This window comes from Lontra canadensis, unplaced genomic scaffold, assembly GCF_010015895.1.
Source record: "Lontra canadensis isolate GAN:19392208 unplaced genomic scaffold, GSC_riverotter_1.0 scaffold18, whole genome shotgun sequence".
Taxonomy (NCBI): Eukaryota; Metazoa; Chordata; class Mammalia; order Carnivora; family Mustelidae; genus Lontra; species Lontra canadensis.
The window spans coordinates 8205504-8230532 of record NW_022631012.1 but is presented as its reverse complement, the minus strand read 5'-3'; the positions used below and the strand labels follow the sequence as shown (position 1 = coordinate 8230532).

Below are 25029 nucleotides of genomic sequence, written 5' to 3'. Positions count from 1 at the left end.
TTCTGTGAAAGATGAATGTTAGAGAAAATGAGGTCACATCAATATTAGTGTTTCCATATCTAGCTTTGAGTAAAGTATGTGTATCATACTTATGCTTGCTTTGAGTAAAACTGTGATGCTTGACAACTGAGATTCTATGTCCAGGAATAGTTCTTAATAGTGTTACTTAGGAAGTCTAATGGCACCCACATGTTTGTAAAATGGGAAAATCCATTTTTGGGTTGGTCCCTCATTTGATAGTTATCTTATCATCCAAAAGAGCAGAATGCAACCCATCTATGGCCATAGCTAAGGTCAGAAATCAGAACAAAGAAGAAGAACCAGACACAACTGAGAACCAGAATACACAAAACTCTCTCTAATCCATAAGTGTAGAAGGAGCTGGGTCCCTATAGACATAAGGAGGATCAACCCAGTAGCATACAACTTGTGACACATATCTTGCAGAGAATAGTTAAGGAAAACAAAGACCACTTACGAATACCATTGTCACAGAGCTGTGTATTTCTGACGAACTCATAAGTGTAGCCTGAGGAATTTCTTCAACTAGAAATAATGGTGTTGGTAGAGATCCAAACACAAATCAGCTCTGAGCAAGAATAGTGGGAGACACACCAATGAGGATCAATAGAATAAAAATATCTTAAGAGACCAGAAATCTGGTCTGGATAGGTCTGTTTAGCTTCCTTTGGTCATACATTTTCAGTAGTTTCTTAGGAAAACTGGAAATTCATACTTGAATTTATATCATTCGTGATTTGCTGGATATAAAAATGCTCAAGTGAACTGTGTAATTACTCTATCATAATTTTCTTTTTGTATTTCAGATTCATTCATTGTTAACTAATCCTTGTGTGGTCATTATAAAGATCTCAGTTAAAGAATTTTCTTTCTCTCTGGATAGATATTTGAGCCCACTGGGCTCTTGTAGCTAGCATTCCAAGGACCAGATCGACAGACAAGGAAAATAAGCCTCCTCGTAGAGGGCTGTCTTACAGAAGCTTTTCTTCTTTCAGGGTAGTATTGATGTTATATAAGCAAATTAAAAAATCTGTCATGTAATGAGTCATTGACATTCAGCATGGAGCTTGGCGTTGTTTGTTTTTTAAAACTTATACTCTATTTCTATTCTTTTATTTAGATTATTTAGTGGGTGTTCAATAATTCTGGCTAGAAAGACAAAATATGTTCTTACTTTATGACAAAGAGTGTTAGCAGAGAGAGAATCACTCCTTGGGGTTGTGTGGTTTGGTGATGTAGGAATTGATGAGAAAAAAAGGTGAATCATACCTCAGCTACTAGATTAATGCATCAAATTAAATGTTACTATTCAGGAAGGCAGTGGCAAGAAACGGTTTCCATGGTAACTGTTGTCATAGTTGTATTTTACTCATCTTTCAGAAAATATATGAAAGCTAAATAACATAGCTGTAGTGATACTTTTAATGATTTGTCCATATTCAAAGAGCAAGAGCTCTAGTGGCTTATGATTTCATCTTTCTCTCGAGCTGGCACTGTCAGCTCAATATCCAGCAAACATTAATCACTAGGGATAAATGTATGGGAGACAATTTATAGACATGTCCAAAGATGTTTTGTCACTGAAGATATATTTTTCCAGAGTTCTTCTGAGTTATGAAATGATCACTAATGAAGATCTTAGTGTGTCTCTTTAGGGCTAGAAAGAGCCCCCCCTCTCAAATATTATTAGCTTCTCTTCTTTGGCTGGCCACAAGGAATTTTAAAAATAAATTTTTTTTTTATAATTTTATTTTTTATAAACATATATATATATATTTTTTTTCCCCCAGGGGTACAGGTCTGTGAATCTCCACGTTTACAAACTTCACAGCACTCACCATAGCACATACCCTACCCAATGTCCATAAACCCCCCCCTCCCAACCCCCCTCTGCCCAGCAACCCTCAGTTTGTTTTGTGAGATTAAGAGTCACTTATGGTTTGTCTCCCTCCCAATCCCAACTTGTTTCATTTACTCTTCTCCTACCACATTAACCCCCCATGTTGCATCTCCTCTCCCTCATATCAGGGAGATCGTATGATAGTTGTCTTTCTCTGATTGACTTATAAAAATAAATTTTTATTGCACCTAACTCATGATTTATTCACTGGAGTATCTGTTTGGATTATCAATGCCCATTTTCCTCTTTCTCTTCAGGATCTATCTTATCACTACAAACCCAGTGAGGATAGGTAAGAAGAGGGAAGAAGGTGAAACTGGAATCTCTTTAAAACTGGTTTATTTAGTAAAGCACTCTTGGGAAAGATTTGGTCAGAAGTTAAAACTCAACATGCTATCCTTTTTTTCTGTATCATCAGATTGGATAATTGAATGTTGGCTGGATTTCCCTCAGAACTAAAGTTCTATCTTTCTTGGCTAGGTTGGCTCAGAGAACAAGGTCAAGCAATGACATGCCTCCATCACTGGGAGATGTTGATCTGTCCGTGTCTTATGAGAACAGTGTGCTTTGCTGCACACGGTGGGGGCTCCAGCTTCCTGAAATGTCCATCACGGTGGGGGCTCCAGCTTCCTAGTGTAAGGCTAAAGATAGCTTGAGTAACAAAATACACTAGTATTTTTTTGCACTTGTATGTGCTCACATGATTTACTGAGCTCGTGAAATGCTTTAATTTATAATAAACTGACGTGTTTTAATTCCTACCACAATTCAGACTGCAGTTTAGTGTTCCAGAATGGAAGTTCTCCTGGATTTGACTTAAAAAACATGTTACTTAAGTCTCTGTTTATTAGCAAACACTTAGACACACTCTGAAATTTCATCCTATGAAATCAATTTTAAGGCTATCTGAATTCTACCTATCTTTAAATGCTGAGAAAGACTTCTCAGGAAGCTTTTCTCAGCTGTCTGCAACCTTCAGTGTTCTGGCCCCTTAAATTTAATGTGCTTGTTACCCATACCATACCATTGGGCAGTTAATCATTCCTGAGTTTTACATGGCATCTTTACAAATAATATTCATTATTATATTATTTAATTGAAGTATTATGTTTCTTATTCTTTGTGGTTTCTCATCTCCTTCTCCTTACTGCATTATAAACTTTGATATAAATACTAATTCTTCTCGATCTTTACATTGGCCCCATTATCTCACACCAGGTTGGGATTCAATGCAGATTTGTTAATGGGTTAACCAGTAATCCTGTGAATTGGAACATGCTAGAAGGAAACATGATGATATTCTCTCCCACAAGCTACCTATTTAAATGCATCTTGGGAAGAATTTTCAGCAAATTACCTTAATTTGCAAAATTGCCTTCGTGTAACATTTGCAGCTGTTCGACACCTCAGGAAAATGATTCATTTTATTTTAAAGACATGACAATGTGAACAAAGTCGAAGCATAATGCCTAATGGTAATTATCAATAAAAAATATAAAATTTGCAAATTTTGCAGAGTATAAATGCACATTGGATTTTCTAGAAGGTGGCCAGCTCTTTTGGGAGGGAACTTTTAAGGTGGAGCTGACTGATAACCTATCCAAAACAGTAATATAGTTTTCTTCTTTTTTCTCTTTCTCCTCCTACTTTGCCCACTTCTTCCTAAATTATTGAGCTCTTTCCATGTGGCCAGACTTTTCTAGGAACTTTCCATTACATTATTATATAATTTGATCCTCATCCTCATCCTATTGGCAAGCTATTATTATTATTTATGTTTTAATAACAGAAAACACTGAGGTTTGGAGGGATGCGGACTTCTGGTATGAACTTGGCACTTTTTCTCACAGAACTGAAGCAGACACTTCATCTTTCTTCTTTTGATGTGTGACCTTGAACAAAAAGTCATTTAACTTCTGTGTGCCTTCTAAAAATGTTTTTCTTCTATAAAAAGGCAATCAAACATCCGTTTACTACCTCAACTGCACAGGGTGCCATATTATTCTGATTGGTTGAGATAATTAAAACACAAGAAATACAGGGCATTATTTTTTTAGTTATTGAGAGAGCAAGTGCCCACACAAGCAGGGGGAGGGGCAGAGGGAGACAGAGAGAGGGAATCCCAAGCAGACCCCATGCTCAGCACAGAGCCAGGCGTGGGGCTCTATCTCACTACCCCGAGATCATGCACGCAGCCGAAATCAAGAGTTGGACACTCAACTGACTGAGCCACCCAGCCTCCCCTAGGGCATTATTATTTTTATTATTAATTATTATTATTATTATTATATAATTATTATATAAGAGTCTCAATCCTATTGGTAATCACCAATGTGCAAACTTAGGATAAGGGATTGGAACTAGGTATAATTAAAAATGGTCAGTTGATGTTTCCTTTTGGACTTTCAAACTCCTGAGATATATTTACATATTTGAGTTTTAACACTGTACAGGAAAAAGTTCCACAAGCTAGATTTCTGTGTTTCTTGAGCTGTGTGGAGGATACACCCAGATTAGTTATTTATGGAAAAGCCTCTATGATCTAAAGAAAGGGATGCCTTTTCCTCAAGTTTATTCCAGTTTAAACTTGATTATTTCTTATTTTAATTTAATTATTCAGGTCACTGGACTCTGTGTCTCCTGTGATGCAGAAAGAGCAGAAAACCACTCTGTAAAACCACGTTGGTACAAGGCTCCATAATGAAGCTTCTTTAGCAGCTCAACCCATTACAACAAAGCAGGCTCCCTCTAGGATATGAGTAGCTGCTCTCTTCCTTCTTAGTTGGTGAATTTCCAAATCCACCTTCTCTGAAACACCATCAAATGTCCTGAACCTCAAAAGAAAGTGGTGTTTGAGAGTCTATGAAGTTTCCCCCCTATATTTGAAGGGAAGGGAGTAGAAACTCTTGGAGGGTCTATTAAAAAATCAAGAGTAGGGGCAAAAAACCAGAAGCAAAAAAGATAAAGGAAGAGGAAAACAGTTCCTGAAAAGGTTATGGTTTATATAGACAGATGCAAACACACACAAGTAAAATATTTTAATGAACATAGGATGAACAATATTATAGCAGTGAGGGAAAGAACAAAGAAAAAAATTACCTACAGTCTCACTAATAATCAGCTACTTTGCTGTTTTACTTTTTCCATGATTCTGTCTACTAGGAAAGACAGTTTATTAATCCTGTGTTCTAACTCTAATGACAGCATTTTGATCTTTCTAGCACCTTCTTTCCTAGAAGCCCACAGCCCTCTTCTTTAGGAGGCAGAGCTGGAACCTTCCCACTAATGTCTGCTTAGGCCTGCTTCATTCTCTTCAGGGCTTCTGCAGTCCATTTGTAAAACATTTGCTTGTTTTATTGTTATGCTACTCCAGAGAAGTTTTCTTCATTACTTAAATGAGTGTCTCCCTAAGTAAACTGAATATATGTTAAGAGCAGGAGAACTTCTTCCAGATTTTCTTCTGTTTCCCACACCATGCACATTATAGAGTGTACTAAAAGCACATCACTTGCTCAGACAACGTTATGATTGATTGCATCGATACCTTAATTCAAGTTGCTCACTTTCTACTGAATTATGACAGTCTCATAATATTTTCTGAATTCTGGGAAAGTGTAAACTTTCCACCCCCTATATTTAGTTACAGTTATGTGTGCACTCTGTAGAAAACACGAATCCTTGCCAAGTAGTAAAGAATACTGAGTGAACGCTCATTATGTGTGAGGCATTTTTGCATGAAAACATATGTACTCGGGAAATGCCCGATTTCTATTTCTGTAAGTAGAGAGAGTCATCATTTTCTCTTGTCTTGGTGTCCATATTAACGTCAACTGTTTTAGAATATTAAGTCCCAAGAAAATGTAACCGTGGCTCTTCAGCTTATGTAATATACACGATCGCTCAAAATCATAACATTGCTTGATGATAAGCTGCAAAACCAGTCTTCACTGGGAAACTGACCATCTTTCAAAGTTATTTAATATGATACCATGACGTGCCATTTCCTAAAAGGGGGGGGGACTAGAAAAACAAAAGCACATTGTTAAATGTGTAAATTGCTCTTCAGTGAAGGAGGTTTGTGTATATAATTGAGTTTAGTTGTTTTTGTTTATAGAGCTCCTGTAATTTCCTGTGCCAGATTCTGAGTCAAAAGAAAAATATCAAGGTGCTTAGGCAACAGCTGTTCTCAGCCCTTCAGGGTGGTAATTCTGAGCCCAGGGATGTGCTTATTCTTGTCGGGAAATGATGCTCTTTGACTATAAAACCCAGCATTCTTACCCCAGTGCAATTACAGTGACTGTCCTTGTAAAAACAAGTGTTAGTCATCAAGTCTATTTAACAGATATTCCCAAAGGAGAAAATAACCCATTATGACCTTATGTGTGGTTTGTGAACTTTTCTCTGAAGTATTTCTATGATCCAGTTGTGTGCTACTGAACACGTTTCTAAACCTCACTGGACGGTACCTTCTTTGTAAAAGAAGAGCAATACGTGAGGTAGCCTTTGTATTTTCAGGGGTTTTAGTGGTCCTGGTCGGTTAGGCATCTCTAAAATATTTAATAAACTAAGTGATGTGGCTGCATATTATAAAGCTTTCTACTCATCTTGGCCATTCTTCTAATTTTTTTGGTCATTTGGAAGAAGGTTAATATGAAGTAAAAATGAAGAATATCCAAAAATGTAATTTGGAAAACAATAATGAGGAGGACTTATTTTACCTGATTTGAAACATATTTAAATTTGACAGTTATCAAAACTGCATAGTATTTTGTTAAATAAAACATGATCAATTGGTATGGGATGCAGAGATTCCAGAAGTTAAAAGCTACTTTAATCATGTCTAAGACAGAGGAGAAATAAAGGAATGATAGAGAAAAGTAGCATTTATCGGGTACTTATTTCTTGTACAAATGCTGAATGTATAACAATGGAAAGAGAAAACAACATAAGAAACATAACACACCATTGTATTGAAATTTTTTAACATGGATACAGATATATCAGATGAGTATACCAATTCTGTTTGAGGTATGTGCAAGGAAGATGAATGCTTGAGGAAATCTTCAGTCTTTTTATAGGAAAATGTGCTGCCTCTTTGCATTACAATAAGTTAAAATGTTAAAACCTTCTTACTGATTAAGGTACTACAATCAGATTTTTTTCTTTCCCTATGGAGAAACAGGGATGTTGTTGATGGCATTGTGATTGTTTCAGTTGTTGTAGAGAATAGTCTGTCAATATGTTTGTATCATAATGTTGTTATTGATGGCGCTGATGGTGGTGGTGCTGGTGCTGATGGTGGTGGTGCTGGTGCCGGTGATGGTGGTGCTGGTGGTGGTGGTGGTGCTGCTGGTGCTGGTGGTGCTGTGGTGGTAATGGTGTTAGTGGTAATGGTGCTGGTGCTGGTGGTGCTGGTGGTAATGGTGCTGGTGCTGATGGTGCTGGTGCTGGTGTTGGTGGTGCTGGTGATGGTGGTAATGGTGCTACTGCTGGTGGTGGTGGCGGTGGTGGTGGTGGTGATGATGGTGGTGTTGGTGCTCGTGGGTATGGTGCCGGTGGTGGTGGTGCTGCCGCTGCTGTTGGTGGTGAGGATGGTGGTGCCGGTGCTGATGGTGGTGCCGGTGCTGATGCTGGTGATGGTGGTGATGCTAAGTCATGTGTCACACACTGTGCAGAGTGAGCATGGGGCACATTTAGAGGCGAGCTTGCTATCTTGGCCACACATCTGTCTGTGAGATCAGCCATGTCATTGAGCACATCACACAAAGCCCACCTTTTCAGATTCAGTGTTTGACATTTCCTCTAAAAGTTATTTTTTTTATAGGCCACATTAATTTTTTTAAAAAATTTTAAAAAGGCTTTTTTCCCATATTCATTTTTAAAACTATTTTTGCAAATGTTTTCCACCATGCCCTGAACATCTCTTCTTCTCCTGGCAGGTGGATTCTTAGTCATCTTTTGGTTTAAACTTCACCTTGTCAGTGAATGGTTCCTGTGGCCCCTGAAGCCTACTGAGGCTGGCAGCTCTCCCTGCTTCCCTGAAGACAGCCCTTGAGGGCAGGGGCTGTGTCCTAGACCTCTTTATGCACACAGTGGGACTTAACACCTGTGTGGGGAGTGAATAGATAAAAAACAAAAGGAAAATCCCAATATTAATGTTATTTGGTAGCACCTTCATTAAATTCTATTAAACTGAATCTTGTCACATTGACTCATAATCAACTTATTTAATGACATTCAAATTGTGTTACTCCCACCAAGTCTAGAACATGGGGTAAGTGGTTCCCACCAGCTACTTTATTTTACAACAGGCTTTTGTTGGGGTTTGTATTTGTCTCATTGCTTATTTGATGTAAGGTCAGCCTTTTAGTGGTTACTGTCAGGTCTTTTTAGTGTTTATAAAGTTGCTCAAGGAGGTCCATTTATCACCTTTTTAGGGCCAGGGTGACATTAATGAACTCTAATTTGCTGTTTAATATTTTTTTAAAAGATTTAATTTATTTATTTGACAGAGAGAGAGAGAGAGCACAAGCAGGGAGAGTGGCAGGCAGAGGGAGAAAGAGAAGCAGGCTCTCCACAGGGCAGGCAGGGGATCCCGATGTGGCACTCGAACCCAGGACCCCGGGATCATGACCTGAGCTGAAGACAGTCATTTAACCAACTGAGCCACCCAGGCGCCCCTCTTTAATATTCTTAATAGAAAATAGGCCTAAGGGCTTATCTTATTCCTCAGGAAGTAACTTTTCTTTTTTTTTAAACTTTTGGGACTCAGAAATGGAAAAATTTCCCCTTGTACAAATTATTCATCAAAATCTTCATGTAAAAATTAAGGCTTCAAGACACAGAATGAATTTAGATTAAAGAGTATATGATATTTGTGTCAGAAGATAGAGGTTCTGCTGCTGCTGATGGAGACCTCATTTAACAAGACAGTAATTTCTTTCTCTGTCATGTAGTTGTCTGCATGCAGGAAGCCCAGATCAAGTGCGATGACCCTGTTCTACATGGTTCTTTGGGGTTTGGCGTGGTGTGCCAAGGTGTCAGGAATTTGGGCTCCTTCTTTCTCATTGCTTTGTATTTAAAATTTAATATTTGTTAATTTCCTTTTTATTTTGTATTTTGGTTATTATAGTGATTATCCCATCAGCAGTTGTGCTTGACTAGGGACCACGTCATAGATGATTTGTGACACCACTGAGCCTTAGGAATGAAGTCTGCAGGAAGGATGTTTGTGAGTAGGGAAAGGGAGTCACTGTAGGTGTTGCATTTATCCTTCTTTGTTCGGTTGTTGTTGTTGTTGTTTTTGTTTTTTTCTGATGGGAGATAAAGGAGAATTTTATCTTGGGTGGTACTTAAACAAAACTACATTGATTCATTAATTTGCATTTGTTAAAGATACTTCCATGAACTAAATTAATCTTCAACATTTAGTACATATGACTCATGTTTAGATGAGATAATCTTTGTATTTTGAGCTAAGGCACAATAACAACAGTATTTGTAAATGTGTGACCCCTAAAGGGGACAGAAACTCTGAATATTCACAAGAGGCATGGTTCTAAGTGCTTTCCAAACGGAAAAGGTTGCATTTTACTGACACATTCTGCTGATACACCATTTAGAGAAAGTTCCAATTTCTGATGAAGAGCCGAGCGCTGACATGATTTTTCACTTAGGTGTGCAGAAAGAATTTATTAGCTTTGTGCACAAAAATAGGCTGAAATCAAGCCTTAGTTAGTCAGACTTTTGCATAATTCATCATAGTCACTTTGAAAGTCCAGCTGAATATGCTCTTGATTTTTATCACAATGGGTTCATTTTAAAGGACTGATTGTCTTTTATTAGTTCTTTGCTACGCAGGTATTTACGTCTTCCAAGTGAAGCCACGACAATGCACCTAGTATCTTTCTAAAGAAATGGATTGTTACACAAGAATCTCAGAAGAAGTGCATCAATCCATAACAATGTTTTTCTTATTTAATATCATTGATACCAATACAATCAGCTTTAAAGACAGGAAAGTAAGCTAAGGTTCTTTCTGTCTCTTTGAATCCATAGGCTGTCCATCTGGCCCAGGCAAGCTTCCAGATTGAAGCCTTTGGCTCCAAATTCATTCTTGACCTCACACTGAACAAGTAAGTATTTAGTTATAATAATCCTGCTAAGAAGCAAGTGCAATAAAACTTTACTTCATAATGATGCTTTAGTCAAAATAGTGCCTTTGTTGAAGCAATTGATATTCTCCAGTGATTATGTCATATTGCACTTAAAGAAAAATATAAAAGCCTGAGGTTAATTCTTTTTTTTCTTTTCCTGAAAGAAAAGGCATTTAACGTTTAATTTGTTAAATATCTCAGATATAGTACTTAGTATGATTTTAAATGGAATAAATATTGAAGTAATGCTAGTTAATTAAATGTTAACTATAATGATTACTATATATAGGAAGCATGAAAAATCACTGACTCAAGTATAATTAGACGTAAGTCTAGAAATTTCTTCCATTTTTCTTTTCATTTTGCAGTTTGCATGGCTTTCATACAAAGAACAAAGAAAATGATAACTTGCAATGCTGATGTTGAGAAGGTTCTTTGCTTCGTAATTTTCTCTAATACAGTTTCTTAGGGATTTGGTCCTGATGAAAATTCACCTAGCTTTTCTCTGAGCATGTGTTTATGTTGATACTTAAGTGCTGTTTCCTAAGTTGGAACCAGTTGTACAGATATCTTTGTACAAAGCACGAACAAGAGCTATTTACTTAAGCAGGACTCTTTAGCTTCTAATTGAGCTAGCAGTGAGACTTTCTTTGGTGAAAGATATGTCCTGTATGATTTTCTGTAGCTGAGGGAGCTCCAATCATTATTTTACATTCTTAGCAGTATTTTGACCAGGACGGCATCTTTGCCAGAAAGACACCACGTAATGCTATCAGACACTATAATGTAGGTGACCACAGTCAATATCTGAGAAATTGCAAAAGAGTATAAAGAACAACTATTAAATTTCTTGTATGCCAAATTCTGTGAGCTCTGCAGAAAAAAATGCAGAGTCAGCATGGGTGCTCCTTACTCAAGTGTTATTGCAGCTTTAAGTCAGAATGAATCAGCAGAACTCAGAATTTCCTGCGGTAAAGGTGTTGCAGGTTTTCCTCTTTGAGTCTGCTGGGCATTGGTTGAGTGTCTTTTCATCCTGCTGTGTCAGCACTGTATCTGCCCAAGAGATTTGTCTTGCCAAATCTTAGACTATGTTGAGTAACAAGGAATGGCTAATTTTAGTTTGTTTAAGGCCCTCTATTCCTTTAACTCTTACTGCAATGGAGACTGCCATTCCAGGCTGAAGGGTGGTGATAGCAACCAACATTGCCATGTGTTTTGAACATGAAGACATCATAGCCGTAACAGAGCCCCCATAACCAAGGAAGGCTCACATGCGGTGTCCACTGGACATAGAGGTCTGAAGACACCTCAGAACATTATTGACTTCTAGTATTAACATGCAGAGGAATCAAGTTGAGTACATACTCTGAGAGGTCCTTGCCTCGAAGAGCTTATAGTCTAGTCAGGAAACACTGATAGATAAATATATAATTTTAGAAGAGTGTGAGATTTGCTGTGCTAGAGATAAGCATGGGGTGCTGTGCGAGCACCAAAGAGGCAGCTCTGCAGGCAGGAGGAGTGTGAAAAGTCATCCTGGAAATGGTGATGGTTGAGCTAAATCATGGAGGGCAGGAGTTCATGAGGGAGAAGTGTTGGGGATGGGTGGAAGGGGGAGGGGAAATGGAGAGCTGTATGTAGAAAGAGGAAAGAGTGTGTGCTAAGGAGACAGGGGTATCTCGTTGTGTGGCATGTTCAGGAAACATGAGATTTTTGTTGAACTTCCTGGTAAATTACAAGGCGGAGGCAGAGGGACATGAGTCAGGATAGGTAGGCCCAGGGACATCTCAACTCATGGAAGATCTTGTATGTCATGCTTAAGATCTTGGCCATTATCCCCTGGAGTCTGAGAAATGAAGTAAGGGGAATAAACAGAAGTTCTGCTCTCGGGAAGTGCTAAGAGGCACGGAGAGGAAATGCTCTCAAGAAATCTTCAGTTGATAAAAATCTTTAGGAAAACTTGGATGTAGATAACAGCAAAATGAAGAGTTAAAGTTGGCAGGTGCCTTGTTTGGATAGCTAGGCAGAAGGTTGTATCCAGATGAAATGGGCAACACAGGGAACAACTGGCTAAATGACGAAGAGAAAAAGATGTGAAATTGGAATTGATTTGAAGGGTTTGGGACATACATGAGGCCATGTTTAGGAGATTGGTGGTGTAATAATCTGAAGCTCAGGGAAGAGTTGGGGACTGGAGGGGCACATGGGTTGCTCAGTTGGTTAAGCTCAAATCGTATCTCAGGGTTCTGGGATCAAGCTCCGCACTGAGCTCTCCTGATCAGTGGGGAGTCTGCTTCTCCTTCTCTCTCCCTCTTCTGTGCCTTGTGAGCGCGTGCTCTCTCTCACTCACTCACTCACTCGGTCCCTTAAACAAACAAACAAACAAACAAATAAATAAATAAATAAAGTCTTTAAATAAAAGAGAGAGAGAGATGGGGGCTGGAGATTGTAGGGAGTTATTCCCATATAATGTTAATAATGACAAGGATGGTTGTGAATGAGATTGCCCAGGCAGGATAGGTAGAACAAGAACATAAGCTGGGAGGATAGTTAAGTGTTGAGGAGAGGAAGAGAAACCCATGAAGAGACAGAGACTGAGTGCTCAGAGAAATGGGGGGAGAATCGGGAGAATGAATAAATTGAGAAGTTCACAACAAAAAGATGTGATTTATGGCCTCACATGCAAAAGGATCTAGTGAGATAAGGAGCCAAGATTGCCCTTTGTATTTATCCATTAAGCTATCACTGGTCTGAAGGCAGTAAGTTTCAGTGGAGCTCTGGGGGTAGAAGCCACATCCCAATAGGCTGGCAGTGACTGAGAGGAGGTGATGTGAAGACAGCAGGTGTCCACCGAAGAGGTTTGGGTGAGAGGGAAAGAGGAGGAGGGCAGTGGCCAGTAGAAGACACTGGCGCCAAGCAATGGGCTGGTAGGTGTAACGCAGCAAGTTGATAGGCTGAGCAATGGGAGCTAGAAAGAGGGACAGGTGAAGATGCAGAAGAGACAGGAGTTAATTTACGGAGCCAGATCTGGGTGAGGACAAAAAGTCATGAGACCAATAGCACAAGGGCAGAATGTGGTTTTGAACCAGGAGGGACAGTGCATTCCCAACCTTTGGGTGTATGCAGGTAGAGATTGGTTTGGAGGTGAAGGAATGGCATTTGGGAAATGCCTCTTGAGATTTCCTTCTTGAGGATAGCCTTATCTGCCATGGGGATTTGATGGTCAGGGAGGATGGGTTGAGGGTGAGAAAAATGATGAAAATTTAGGCTAATTGCTGGAGGGATGGGTGAGGAAGCTTACCAAGGTCGTGTTGAACAATGTATGAGCTACCATTATTAGAAATGATATGTTACATGTCAGTCTTTGAGTCATTCTTCCTGATGGTGTTTTTGTTTTGTTTTGTTTTGTTTTGTTTTGTTTTGTTTTCCTCCTTAACCTGGCATGCTCCATCAGTTAAGCATATGAAGGAAAAAAAGGAGGCAGATTGTGGATCAGGTTTTCTGGTGGTAGCACAGGGGAAGAAGAGTGGAGACACAGCTCTTTGAATACTGGTGAATTACTTGGGTAGCTAAGTATCCGTATTCGGGCTGGGCAAGAAGAGAGATGAGGTCAGATGGAGATTAGAGACTGAGCTGGGAGAAAATGGAGGTCTTTGTAGGGAAAAGTAAATGCAATGGAAAGGAGGCATGAGAGCTGTCTGTACTTGTGTGATATCTCCCTGGTGCAGAGTCTCGCGTCTTCTGAGCTCAGCATGATTGTGCGATTCTGGTGCGACCCAGAGATGGGGAATTATATAAAAGTATAATGTATGTGGATTGGGTACATCTCTAGTTTAAGTGACTTTCAATGGCTGGGGTTAACTAAAAAGTCTGATCCATGTTAGAGTAAACTAAATTAATCAGTCACAGAGGAACTGAAAGAGCTTTTGAGGAAAGAGGGATCTCATTTCTACCATGGAGTGGCCACACCATTTACAACAATTTTAAATTGTTGGAGAATAGAAAAGAAAAATGTATATGGTGAGTATGTGGATTCAGTGAAGGAATGAGAGCATATGGATATCAACACAAACTAATCAAAGCGGTGGCCACGGAATCTAAATGGTTCATGCATTTGCCAGGCCTGTACTGCCAGCTTGTGAAGACTACCTGAGGTGGGTTCCTGACAGGGGAGACTTGCTGACTCTGTGCTTTTATAGTTTGGACAAGTAAGGCCCTGGCTTGCTGAGGCATCTCATGGCAGAGATGTGTGTTTTATTGGTTTGTTCAGCAAATTTTGAGCAAGCATCCATTGTATGCCTGGGACCACAGTGGTACTGATGCTGCTGGGAATAGGATGGGGAAGGTCCCCACCTCCCGCCATAGAGCTTCACTCTCTCACTAAAGACAGATCATATGTGATCAGAGGAGCCACACGTGGAGGTGATTTGGATGTCACAGAAGCCAGAAGGTCTGTCAGAGGAGGGACATTGAGTTGAAACCTGATTGTCCAATACGAGTCACCACCAAAGCTAGAAAGCTGAGGACATGGGGAGAGTAAGTGCAGTGGGGTGGAATGAGGAGAAGAGGTCAAGAGGAAGCCATGTAGCCAGATCATGAAGGGCCGTCACCCACAGAGCCTCTACAGAGATGTGTTTGGTGGAAAGCCATTGGAGGGCAGTAAGCATGGATGTCACACCGTTGGATTTACATGTTACTTAGCCTAAAAAAAATCCTTGCTGCAGCCTCACAGGACTTTTGGTCATTTTCCTTTTAGGATATTCCCCCTTTCAATTTTGTTTTGTTTCCCTTCTAGAATAACTGTTTTTCCAAGTTCAGAATCTTTAAAAAGTTTTACTAGATTAACAACGTTTAGTGTATATTGATCCTGGAAGTCCGGGGGAGTCCAATGATTGTCTCCTTCATACTAGTGATTGGAATTATGCCAAAGCCTATTACCTACCATTTAATTTGCTGGTGCTTTCACCTGTTTTAGGGAATAACAGTAATCCGAGCTACATAAAGGTTGAGAGCACAGGTTCTAGAATCAGACAACCTGAGTTTGAATCTGGGGGCTGCCATTTACTAGCCGTGTGACCTTGGGCAAGTTTCTTCTTTTTAGTAACAGTTTAAATAACTCACATGCCATAAAATTCACTCATTTAAAGTGTGCCATCCAGTGTGTTATATTCACAGACTTGTGCAATAATATCACCATCTAATTCCAGAACATTTTTGTTTCTCCCCAAAGAAACCCTGTACCTTTCCTTTCCCCTCTTCTCTAAGCCCTTGGCAACCACTCATCTACTTTTTGTCTCTGTGCATTTGCCTGTTCTGGGCATTTCAAATAAATGAATTCATACAACTTGTAGCCTTTTGTGATGCCCCTCTTACTCAGCATAATGTTTTCAGGGTTCATCTATGCTGCATCAAATAATACGACATTGTGGTGCACTTAAGTGGCTCAGTCAATTCAGTGTCTGACTCTAGATTTTAGCTCCAGTCATGATCTCAAGGTTGTGGGATCAAGACCCGAGTTGGCTCCACACTGGCTGTGGGGCCTGCTTAGGTTCTCTCTCTTCCTCTGCCCCCCACCCTTGTGTATGCGTATGTTCTCTCTCTCTCTCAAACAAACAAACAAACAAACAAATAAATAAGAAAGGAGAAGGAAGTTCCTAAAACTAAATAAAGAAATACATAATAGGCCATTGTGTGGGTATATTATTAACTTCTCAAGCTTTAGTTTTCTTCTTAAGCTGCAGGTTGTTGTAAGGATTCAATGAGATCATGTGTGGTACTTATACATGTCTTCTAATTGGAAAGGGTGCATTCAATGCTGTGGACTGAATTGTGCCTCTCAAAAATTCCTGTATTGAAGTCTTAACCCCCAACATGACTGTCTTTGGAAATAGAGCCTATAAGGAGTTAATTAGGTTAAGTGAAGTTATAGGGTGGATCCCTGATCTGATAGGATTAGTGTTCTTATAAGAAGAGACATCAGACAGTCCCCCCCACAGTGTGCGCGCGCACGCGTGTTTGTGTGTATTGGGGGATTCAGCATTAAAGAAAAGAGTCATTGATCTCACCGAGCTTCTGATCTGATGAGAACAGCATAAGTCCATTTTTGTTTCAGTCAGCATTTTTTCTGACTTTGTAGATGAGAAGAGGGTGGTATACCATATGATCTTTTCCCTGCTGAAAGAGGGCCGAAGAAAAAATTAGGGACAGTTGGGCCTGTGGTTGGTATGCACTGAAGGTAGTGAGCATAGGTGTGTAGAACCTGACATCCACTGGGCCATAATCTGGGTATTAACAGGGTTGCTTTATCTAAAATGATGGAACTAGCCTTTGAGAGTGTCTCACACCAGCATATCTAGTTTTGGAAAAGGTGGGGAATAGCTTGGTGCTTCTAGATTCCACTCAGCAGTCAGAACAAATATTCAGGTACTTGTTATGGTAACTCTTCTGTGTGGAACCAGGTAGCTAGGCTGAGTCAGTCTACCTCTGTGGGCTCATGGGAAAGCCCCTTAATCCAAGGCTACAGCCACATTCTCCAATGTCACTTATTAAGAAAATTGTATTTGGGGGTCAAAGCTTGTCCCATACAGCCCCATTCTTTCATGTACATACTCTGTTGGATAGAACATGGAGTGGTAACTGGCCCCCCAACAAAGGTTAAGCTTTCTGTATCCTCCAACAAACCTATGAGAGACACTGCTAGACCTGGCTCATGATGAGATTTGGCCTTGAGATACATACATAGGTAGTGGTGACATTTGACGTTGGGCCACCCCGAATCTCAGAAAAATCCGTGTAGCATGCCCAGCTGAGGGAAGTACGCAGACCTCAACTGCGATGCTCTTCTATGTGGAGCTAAGTGATGTTTACCTTCACTCAGGGATGGGGTCTGAGGTGTGTATTGATGAGTGTGTGCAGAATGGTGGGGCGGTGTAAGGACGCAGATGGTTAAAGTGGTTTTAGTGTCACCACATGGAACGGGAGGCACTCAAAGTAGTGGTAAGTGTAAAGGCATGATGAAAAACTCAAAGTAATGCATTCAGTAAGGTAGTTCTGGACTTAGGAAAAAGTCTTTGTTCTCATTTTTTTCTGGGAATCAGGGGTGTTTGATTTAAGATGAATATTTAGAAAGTGCTGATTTAAAGAAATATATGCACACAGTAATTTGCTCATTAAAAGTAGTTCATGCAATGCTTTTGAAAGAAGAAAAGAGCCACACTGATGTAGTTTCGGTTAGGTTAAATAAAGTGCCTGACTTTTGTGTTGATTATTAGGGTTAATTTATTCTTCATTCAGTCAACAAACATTTACTGAGCATCTTGTTTGCATGAGATACTGTGCTGAGCGGCTCAGGAAATTCAGAGCTGTGTAAAAGAATTCTCCTCTTTGGGAAACCACAGTAGGAAAAATGGGGTTAAAACATATACAAATAGTATTAAAACATGATAGGAAGTGAGGCCTTGGTGCCTAGGGGAGGTTTTATCGGGAAGGTGGGATTCGATGGTTCATCTTAAAGGATGCTGTCTTGGCTTCAGGTGCCTTGGTAGCAGAACCTGAGGCAAACATTCTAGGAATACCTTCAGAGAGTGGGGAAGTGAGATGTGGAAGAGAAGGGAGCTGAAAAAAGCTGATTTCCCACTGGGGTTCATTCCTGCTGAGGGAATCCTGGCAGTTGGGGAATTCTTCCCTAGAATGTCATCCAACTGAGGGGTGAGAAACCAGGAGTTTTGTCCACCAACTGCCAGTCTGTTGTTGGTTGAGGGCTGTTTCTGGGGGCAATAATTCTTGAGTACTTCCAGTGCCTCCTCTTAGTTAGAGAACATGTCCTGGGGCCAGGATCTGGGTCTTCCCAGTCAGCTGCCTGCAGCTGCCCCCCAATCCCCCCACTCCCCACACTGCCCCATGGACCAGGGCAGAGTGGGGCAGGGCAGAGTCTGCTACATGCACATGCTTTCCAGCTGGGGAGATATGGGAGGGAGAAAAGCACATTGCACACAGGGAAGTGGAGGAGCAAAGGTGTGGGGAGCAGGAAAGCATCAGATTCCTGTAGGGAGTGAAGACTGGTGAACCCCTTCACTCAAAGAAGCTGAAACTATCAAGGAGTAGATGGAAGGCAAACTGCCCTTTTGGATTCATTGGATTCTAAGTGGAAAATTTAGTCTCTTTCAGCTCTGCAGATTTGGAGATTTGAACTTAAATTTGGTTTGTAAGAAGTAACATGTAGAGAAGAGACAGGCTTCCTGCCCCATTTTCCTTTCATGAGTGAATAGGACCAGGAGTTAGGACCAGGAGTTAGTGGCTAAAGAAGAGTATGAGGCAGATGGCCTGTATGCTAGCCCAAGACTAAACTGTTCTGTCTTCCATCTCAGTTTGTGGATTTGTAGGACTTCTGAACCAAGATTGGCTGGTGAAGTATGCCAGTGATGACCCCTCACTTCCATCTTATTCTCTGCCCATCGGTCGTAATTCATAGGCTAAATCCTCTATTTCCCGACTTCTGATGTCTGCAGAAGGAAGGCTTTCTGCTACAGTAGCAATGATGATGATGGACCCTCTGCTAAGCCCTTTACCCATTTTCTCCTATTTAAATACCTTTAGACCCCTGTGAGGAAGATGTGAAAATCCCCATTTTACAGCTGAGCAGCTTGAGGACTGGTGAGATTTAGTCCTGTGTTGGGATTCAGCATGGGATTCAGTCTGGAGTCTTATTCAGTTCTGCTTTGATCACAGCACTGGACTGTTAAATTACAAATGAGCTGGGCATAATGCTAATGATTGCTCATCTGTTCACATTAAGTAGGAAAAAAGAATTGAACTATTTTAGTCAAATTTAACAATGGAAAGTAAACCCAGACATCCCCAGTAGGATTTCAAATAATCCCATTTGTTGAACAGACCATCTGTGTGGGCTGAACTCTGTCCCTCCTGAATTCTTATGTTGAAGTCCTAACCCTTAGTACCTCAGAATGTAACCATATTTGGAGAAAAGGACTTTATTGTTATTTTTTTAAGATTTTATTTATTTGAGAGAGAGAGAGAGTGAGCATGTGCATGAGTTGGTGGAGAGGCAGAGGGACAAGGAGTCTCCTGGCTGGATGTGGAGCCAGACGTGTAGGGCTTGATCCCAGAACCCTGAAATCATGACCTGAGCTGAAATCAAATGCCTAACTGACTGAGCAACCCATGGGCTCCTAGAGAAAAGGACTTTAAAGAGGTGATTAAGTTAAAATTAAGTCTTTAGGGTAGGCCCTAACCCAATATGACCAGTGTTCCTATAAGAAGAAGAAATTTGGACATAGACCTCTGTGTGCACAGATGAAAGACTATATGAAGACACTGTGGGAAGGTAGCCATGTGCAAGCCAAGGAGAGAGATCTCGGAGGAAACCAACCCTGTGCACGCCTTGATCTTGGACTTCCAATCTCTAGGACCAGGAGGAAATACGTTTCTGTTGTTTCAGTCGCCAGGCTATGGTACTTTTTTATGGTGGCCTTAAAAAATGAGCACACATCCTAATTCATTTATTACTTATTGCAGTGAGACATTCAGCATTAAGCTGCCGCTTATTAATTGGTAGATCTTTCCTAGCTAAATATTCCTACTATAATTTCCAAGTACTGTTTTGAGAGATTATGGTCTCTTTTGCATTTATGTACTTTAGGAAGGGTCAAACTATTTTGGTGGCTTTGAAGACATTTCTGTGATGATGAGGAATCTTAACAGGTAGAGGTCCTCAAAGTTGCCATAAGTATTGATTACCACTGTGTCATGTGTAGTATGATGCGGATGAATATTGACTTTCATATGTCCTAGAAGCCCTAGAGTGTTCTAAGTTTCCCATTGCTGTCAGGGATGAGCTGCTGCTGGGTTTCCTCTCCTGCAGGCATCTTTTCCTGTCTAGGTCTGAACATTTTGATTCTGTAGTGCTGGGTAGCTCTTCTTTTTGCCATATTTTCTCTGAGGAGGTGAGTACATTTTAGGTCTCCCTTGGTATTTCTGGTTGGGGAATTAACCCCATATTGCTTTGGATGCTTTGGATGTTATCACTGTCATTTGCTTTTGATGACGCATCTATATGCTGGTAGATCGGGTCCAGAAACTTGAAAAATGTTAATAAAGTAAGTATTGCCTACATATTAATAGGTTCTAGTACCAGTTTTTAGGATGTGTATCTGACCTAATTTCAAAATAGTTTGAGAAATGACTTTCATAGTTAAACATAATAATAACAGAAACATTAAAAATAAAATCTGAATTAAACCATTGGTATTTATGTACTGATTATTTCCATAGGTAGATGAGATTTAGTATAACTCTTGGGTGGTTAAAGACAGTGGATGTTTGCCCTCTGCCTATGGTAATTATGAGACTTTCTTATCCCATACCCTCTTGCCTATTGACAATAATTGTTATAGGTGTTGGAACCCAGGGAAATGAAACACCAGGCTGAAGAAATAAGGAGGGTCATAAGGGCTAGATTTAGACTCTAAGTTCCCAGAGATAATACTGTGATTGGCCAGAAAAGAGAAATCTGTGGCTATAGCCTCTAGTACCACAGAGAAGAAAAAAAAAAAAAGTCATCTAAGAATTTCTAGCAAAATCAAAGGGATCTAACTGCCAGTGGGATCATATTGCACTATTTATTTAATTGAGGAAAAAGAAGACATATCTAATGAATTAAGAGACTATGTCTTCACTAATGATTAAAAAAGACCCTTTCCAGGTATCCACCCTAAGGTACAATGTGGGCAAGTAAAACTTGAATCTGATTAATTCTTTGGCCACTTCTTGGTCTTTTTTATTTTTTATTTTTTAAAGTAGGCTCCACACCCAGCGTAGGACTTGAATTCGTGACCCTGAGATCAGGAGTTGCATGCTTTCCTGCCTGAGCCAACCGGGCACTTCACTTCTTGGTCTTTTGAAGACAGATAAATTTATAAAAATTGTGGCAGAAGTTAATCTTGACAAAAAATTGAAAAGCAGAGAGGATTAGATGATACTAGGCATCTGAGATGAGTTAATCATGGTAGTTACTGAATGTAGATCTTATTTTTCTGACAGGTGAGGAAAGCCACATTCTGGGGAGTATAATTACCATTATCTGATAAAAGAAGTTTATCTGTCTGTCTCGAGATATAAACGTTTTCCTGTCACAGAGGAACATCCTTTTTGCTCTGATGTTGCCATGACGTTAGATTGCATAATTGTTAATATCTGCAACCATGGTTTTGTGAATGATAAAGAAATGTTACACTTAAATGGACATTTCATATTGATGCTCTCTATTAGCCAAGTGCATGAAGTTCTTTCTAGCCTTGGCAGATTTATCAGTAGATTTCCATGGATTGAAACCTTTTATAAACCATTCTGAGCACTTCTTATTTCAGAAATGCGTATTTAGTACCTGCTAAGTGCCAGACGTTGTTGAAGCAACTAAAGAGAAGTCCTCCCCTCATGAAGCTTACAGAATAATGGAAGAGAAAAAAGTTTATAGCTGTTTAAGTGACAGTCTGAATTGTGCCATGGTGGGGTGGGGGGGCGGGGTGGGGTTTGGGGGGAGGAAGAAAGGATGCTTTTTTCACACGTAGTAGGAGTGGGAATGGATGGGAAACTTAGATGTCTAAGCTCAGATCTGAGACTTAAGAGTTGGCCAAAGGTTTGAGGGTTAGAATGTGAGGGTCTGAAGGTAAGCAAGAAAGGTGAGAGATGGAGTGAGAGAAAAAGCAGGCTTAGAGAAAGAAACAAAATCGCGCAGCTAGTAAGTGACAGAGTCAGGATCAGAACTCAGTGGTCCCCACTATCACAGCCTTTGAGAGTTGAGAAACTTCTTAGTGATGAAGGAATCCCACTGGAATTATGTTTGAACAACTCTACAAAGGTGAACCTCAGATAAATAAATTCTGCATCACTTGTCTTTTACATCTTGCTTTATTTTCAGTACTACTATACTTTGTGTAAATCTAGCCTTAAACAATACTATATTAAAATTTCCTCTTACTACAGTATATATTTATATAAAGTAAGAGCTTGACATCAGATAAAAGGGCTTATTAAGATTCTTGGCCATCTGATACCAATAAGAAGTGTGTTATTTCTAGAACCATTATTTTTGATGATTCATAGGCTAGAATCATCATTTAGAGTCATTTTCCCTAATCCTTTAAAATTAATTATAATATTAGAATCCCCAGTATTAGAATCCTAACTATTGTTTATTATGATTTGCTTATAAAAGTGATCTTTGTAAACAGTCAGCCTAACTCATCTTCCATGATGATATCCATGTGGTTTATGTTTCAGTTATATTTAAAAACAGACCAATCTATAACGGCTTTTCCATAAGACCATTTCTGCAGTAGTTTCAAGTCCTTATTTCAGTTAAGATACTTTTTAAACGAAAAATATATTTATCTTTCTTACAGGCATATTTTTTCAAGTAAGAGGCGGAAAATCTCTAACACATTGTAGAGTGCACATATCATTTCTTCTTCCTTTATTTTTTTGCCCAAATGACTTCACACATGCAATAAATCAGACTAAATTATGTGACAGGCAGGATCTTGCAGCATAAGGACAAGACTATGTCTCTTATAAATCCCTAGAATTTCTTAGAGTCTTAATTGCGTCTGAGGCTCTTCCTCATTACTGTTAGTATTTATTCATTAAGCACTGACTGACCTGGTACTTGACCCCAAGGAGATGCTTTGCTCTTTAAAGCTATTCAGATGATGGTAAAGGGTTTCTTTATGTGACTATTAGCCTCGCCAGCCCTCACTCAGTCCCACTGTGCTTTGCTACACTATGGGGAAACAAAGAAGAATGAGATGTAACTTCTTATAATTCAGGGTGGGATGAGGGAAAGTTACACAGAGGAAGAGATGGTTGAGCTGAATTTTGAAGGACTACTTCAAGGATGAGTAGATAATGCTTTTTGTTGGGTGTGGGGGCAGTAACTCTTCTGAGCACTCATCTTTTCTTGCTGTCGAGTCAATGTTTGTTAAGGAACAGCCTTTACTGGGTACATATGAGTGACGGACTGTTGATACAGGGAGTTATTTTGCATCCTTCTCTCACCAGTATCTCTACCTGATCCAGCTTTCCAGCTAGGAGCAATTTAATGAACTATAAAGATGAAGAACTGATATTTTACCAAGGTTAGCAATGCAGATGTGCATGTTTCCCTTTGTTTAGTTAACTCTGTTCCTGTATAATCACTAAGGTACTCATGACTGAATGTAAACATTTAGTGACAGCGCTGCTTTGAGAAGTAGATAATATATCTCTTTTCAGTCAGCTTTGAATACCTGGGCTCTTTGTGTCCTTTCGATTTGGTGAACTATAAAAAAAAGAACAAACTCTAAGATATGATTAGATACTATTTTGATAAAAGCAGTTTGAGTCAGGGTTTTCAGGGGTGTGGATTGAAGGCAGCAAGCATCCCTGCACCCAGCACCATCACCACCATGCCCAGACTGCATTTTCCTTGTTTTGACTTGATAGCTCTCCTCAAGATCTGCTGTGTGGAGGTACTCTTTATGATTAAAAATTGCCTAACTTGTTTAAAAAGTTATTTTTGGGGTGTTTTATATGAAGGAAATTCTTTTTTATTCCTATAAGGCCCAGTCTAGAAGGCTTGCTTAATGCCTAGTTATACTGTTTAGGAGATATTAATGTCAGCATGGAGAATTTCATAATGTTGTGCCCATTGTCCTATAGTAAAGCTGTATAGAAAGCCAAAAGAGAAACGATATTTTTGGCTTTTTCTTTGAAGTCCACTTCCTGATCAGTAATAATTAAATTACATGGCTCTCAAAGTAAAAAAAAAAAAAAAATCCACAGATCCTTAGGTGTTACTGAGCAGGTGTGATGCACAGGTATATGGGTGGTTAGCCATCCTAATGGATGATAATTACGGCTTTCAATTGGTGCGAAGACTTATCTCTACCACAGCAGTGGATGGTACAGACTCTGGAATCCAAATGTTTTTCTCAGTATGATTTGACCAACAGCACTGTAAAAGTACTTTTTCTAGAGTAGCATTGAAGTCCATCTCCTTTCCTTTGTGTGAAATTCAGAGTGTCATTCTTTACTCCATTCTTGGCACTAAGGGAAGTCCAAGAACTTAAGCATGTGTGTCTTTGAGCTGAATGCACTGTCATCTGCCTTCACCTGAGAGGGGGGTCTGGGTAGGTGGGGGATACTTTCCTGCCATGCTTCTCCGTCCGTTGATCCCTCTGTCATCTTCCAGTTCTCAGTTAAGGCTTTGAATGTATCACCCTCATGCTTTTATTTATTTATTTATTTTAGATAAATTTAAATAGAAGGTGTTTTCTTGACACTTGAAGAAAGTGTAGTCCAAATTATCTTTTGAGACTTGGATTTAATTACAGAATATTATCTATTCTGGTGTTTTTCAGAGTCTAAAGTCAAGATACAAATGTCCTTTTAATTCTTAAATTCCACATATGAATGAATCACATGGTATTTGTCTTTCTCTGACTGATTTATTTAGCTTAGCATAATACACTCTACCTCCATCCACGTCATTGCAAATGACAAGATTACAATCTTTTTTATGCCACATACTCCATTTTGTGTGTGTGGGTGTGTATGCCATAACTTCATCCATTTATCAGTTGATGGACAGAGCTGGGGAAAGAGGGAGAGAGAGAGAGAGAGAAGCAAACCATAAAACAGACTCTTAACTGCCAAGAAACAGACTGAGGGTTGATGGAGGGAGGTGGATGGGGATATGAGTTAAATGGGTGTTGGGTGTTAAGGAGGGCACTTGTGATGAGCACTGGGTATTTCATGTAAGGGATGAATCACTAAATTCTACTCCCAAAACTAATATTACACTATATGTTAACTAACTAGAATTTAAATAAAAACTGGAAATAAACACAAAAATAAAATAAATGCCCTTTGAAGGGTCTTATTTCTTGTATTAAAGGAGAG

General features: G+C 39.6%; 1 protein-coding gene across 2 annotated transcripts in view; it reads left to right on the top strand.

Annotated features, from left to right (window-relative positions):
* The window catches only part of ADAM23 (ADAM metallopeptidase domain 23), a 163427-nt gene that overhangs the window by 32929 nt on the left and 105469 nt on the right, over positions 1-25029 (top strand). For both annotated transcript variants that reach the window (XM_032859976.1, XM_032859977.1), the window contains exon 3: positions 9980-10056. In XM_032859976.1, coding sequence (XP_032715867.1) covers positions 9980-10056 — 77 coding nt within the window. The remainder of the gene's footprint in view (positions 1-9979; positions 10057-25029) is intronic.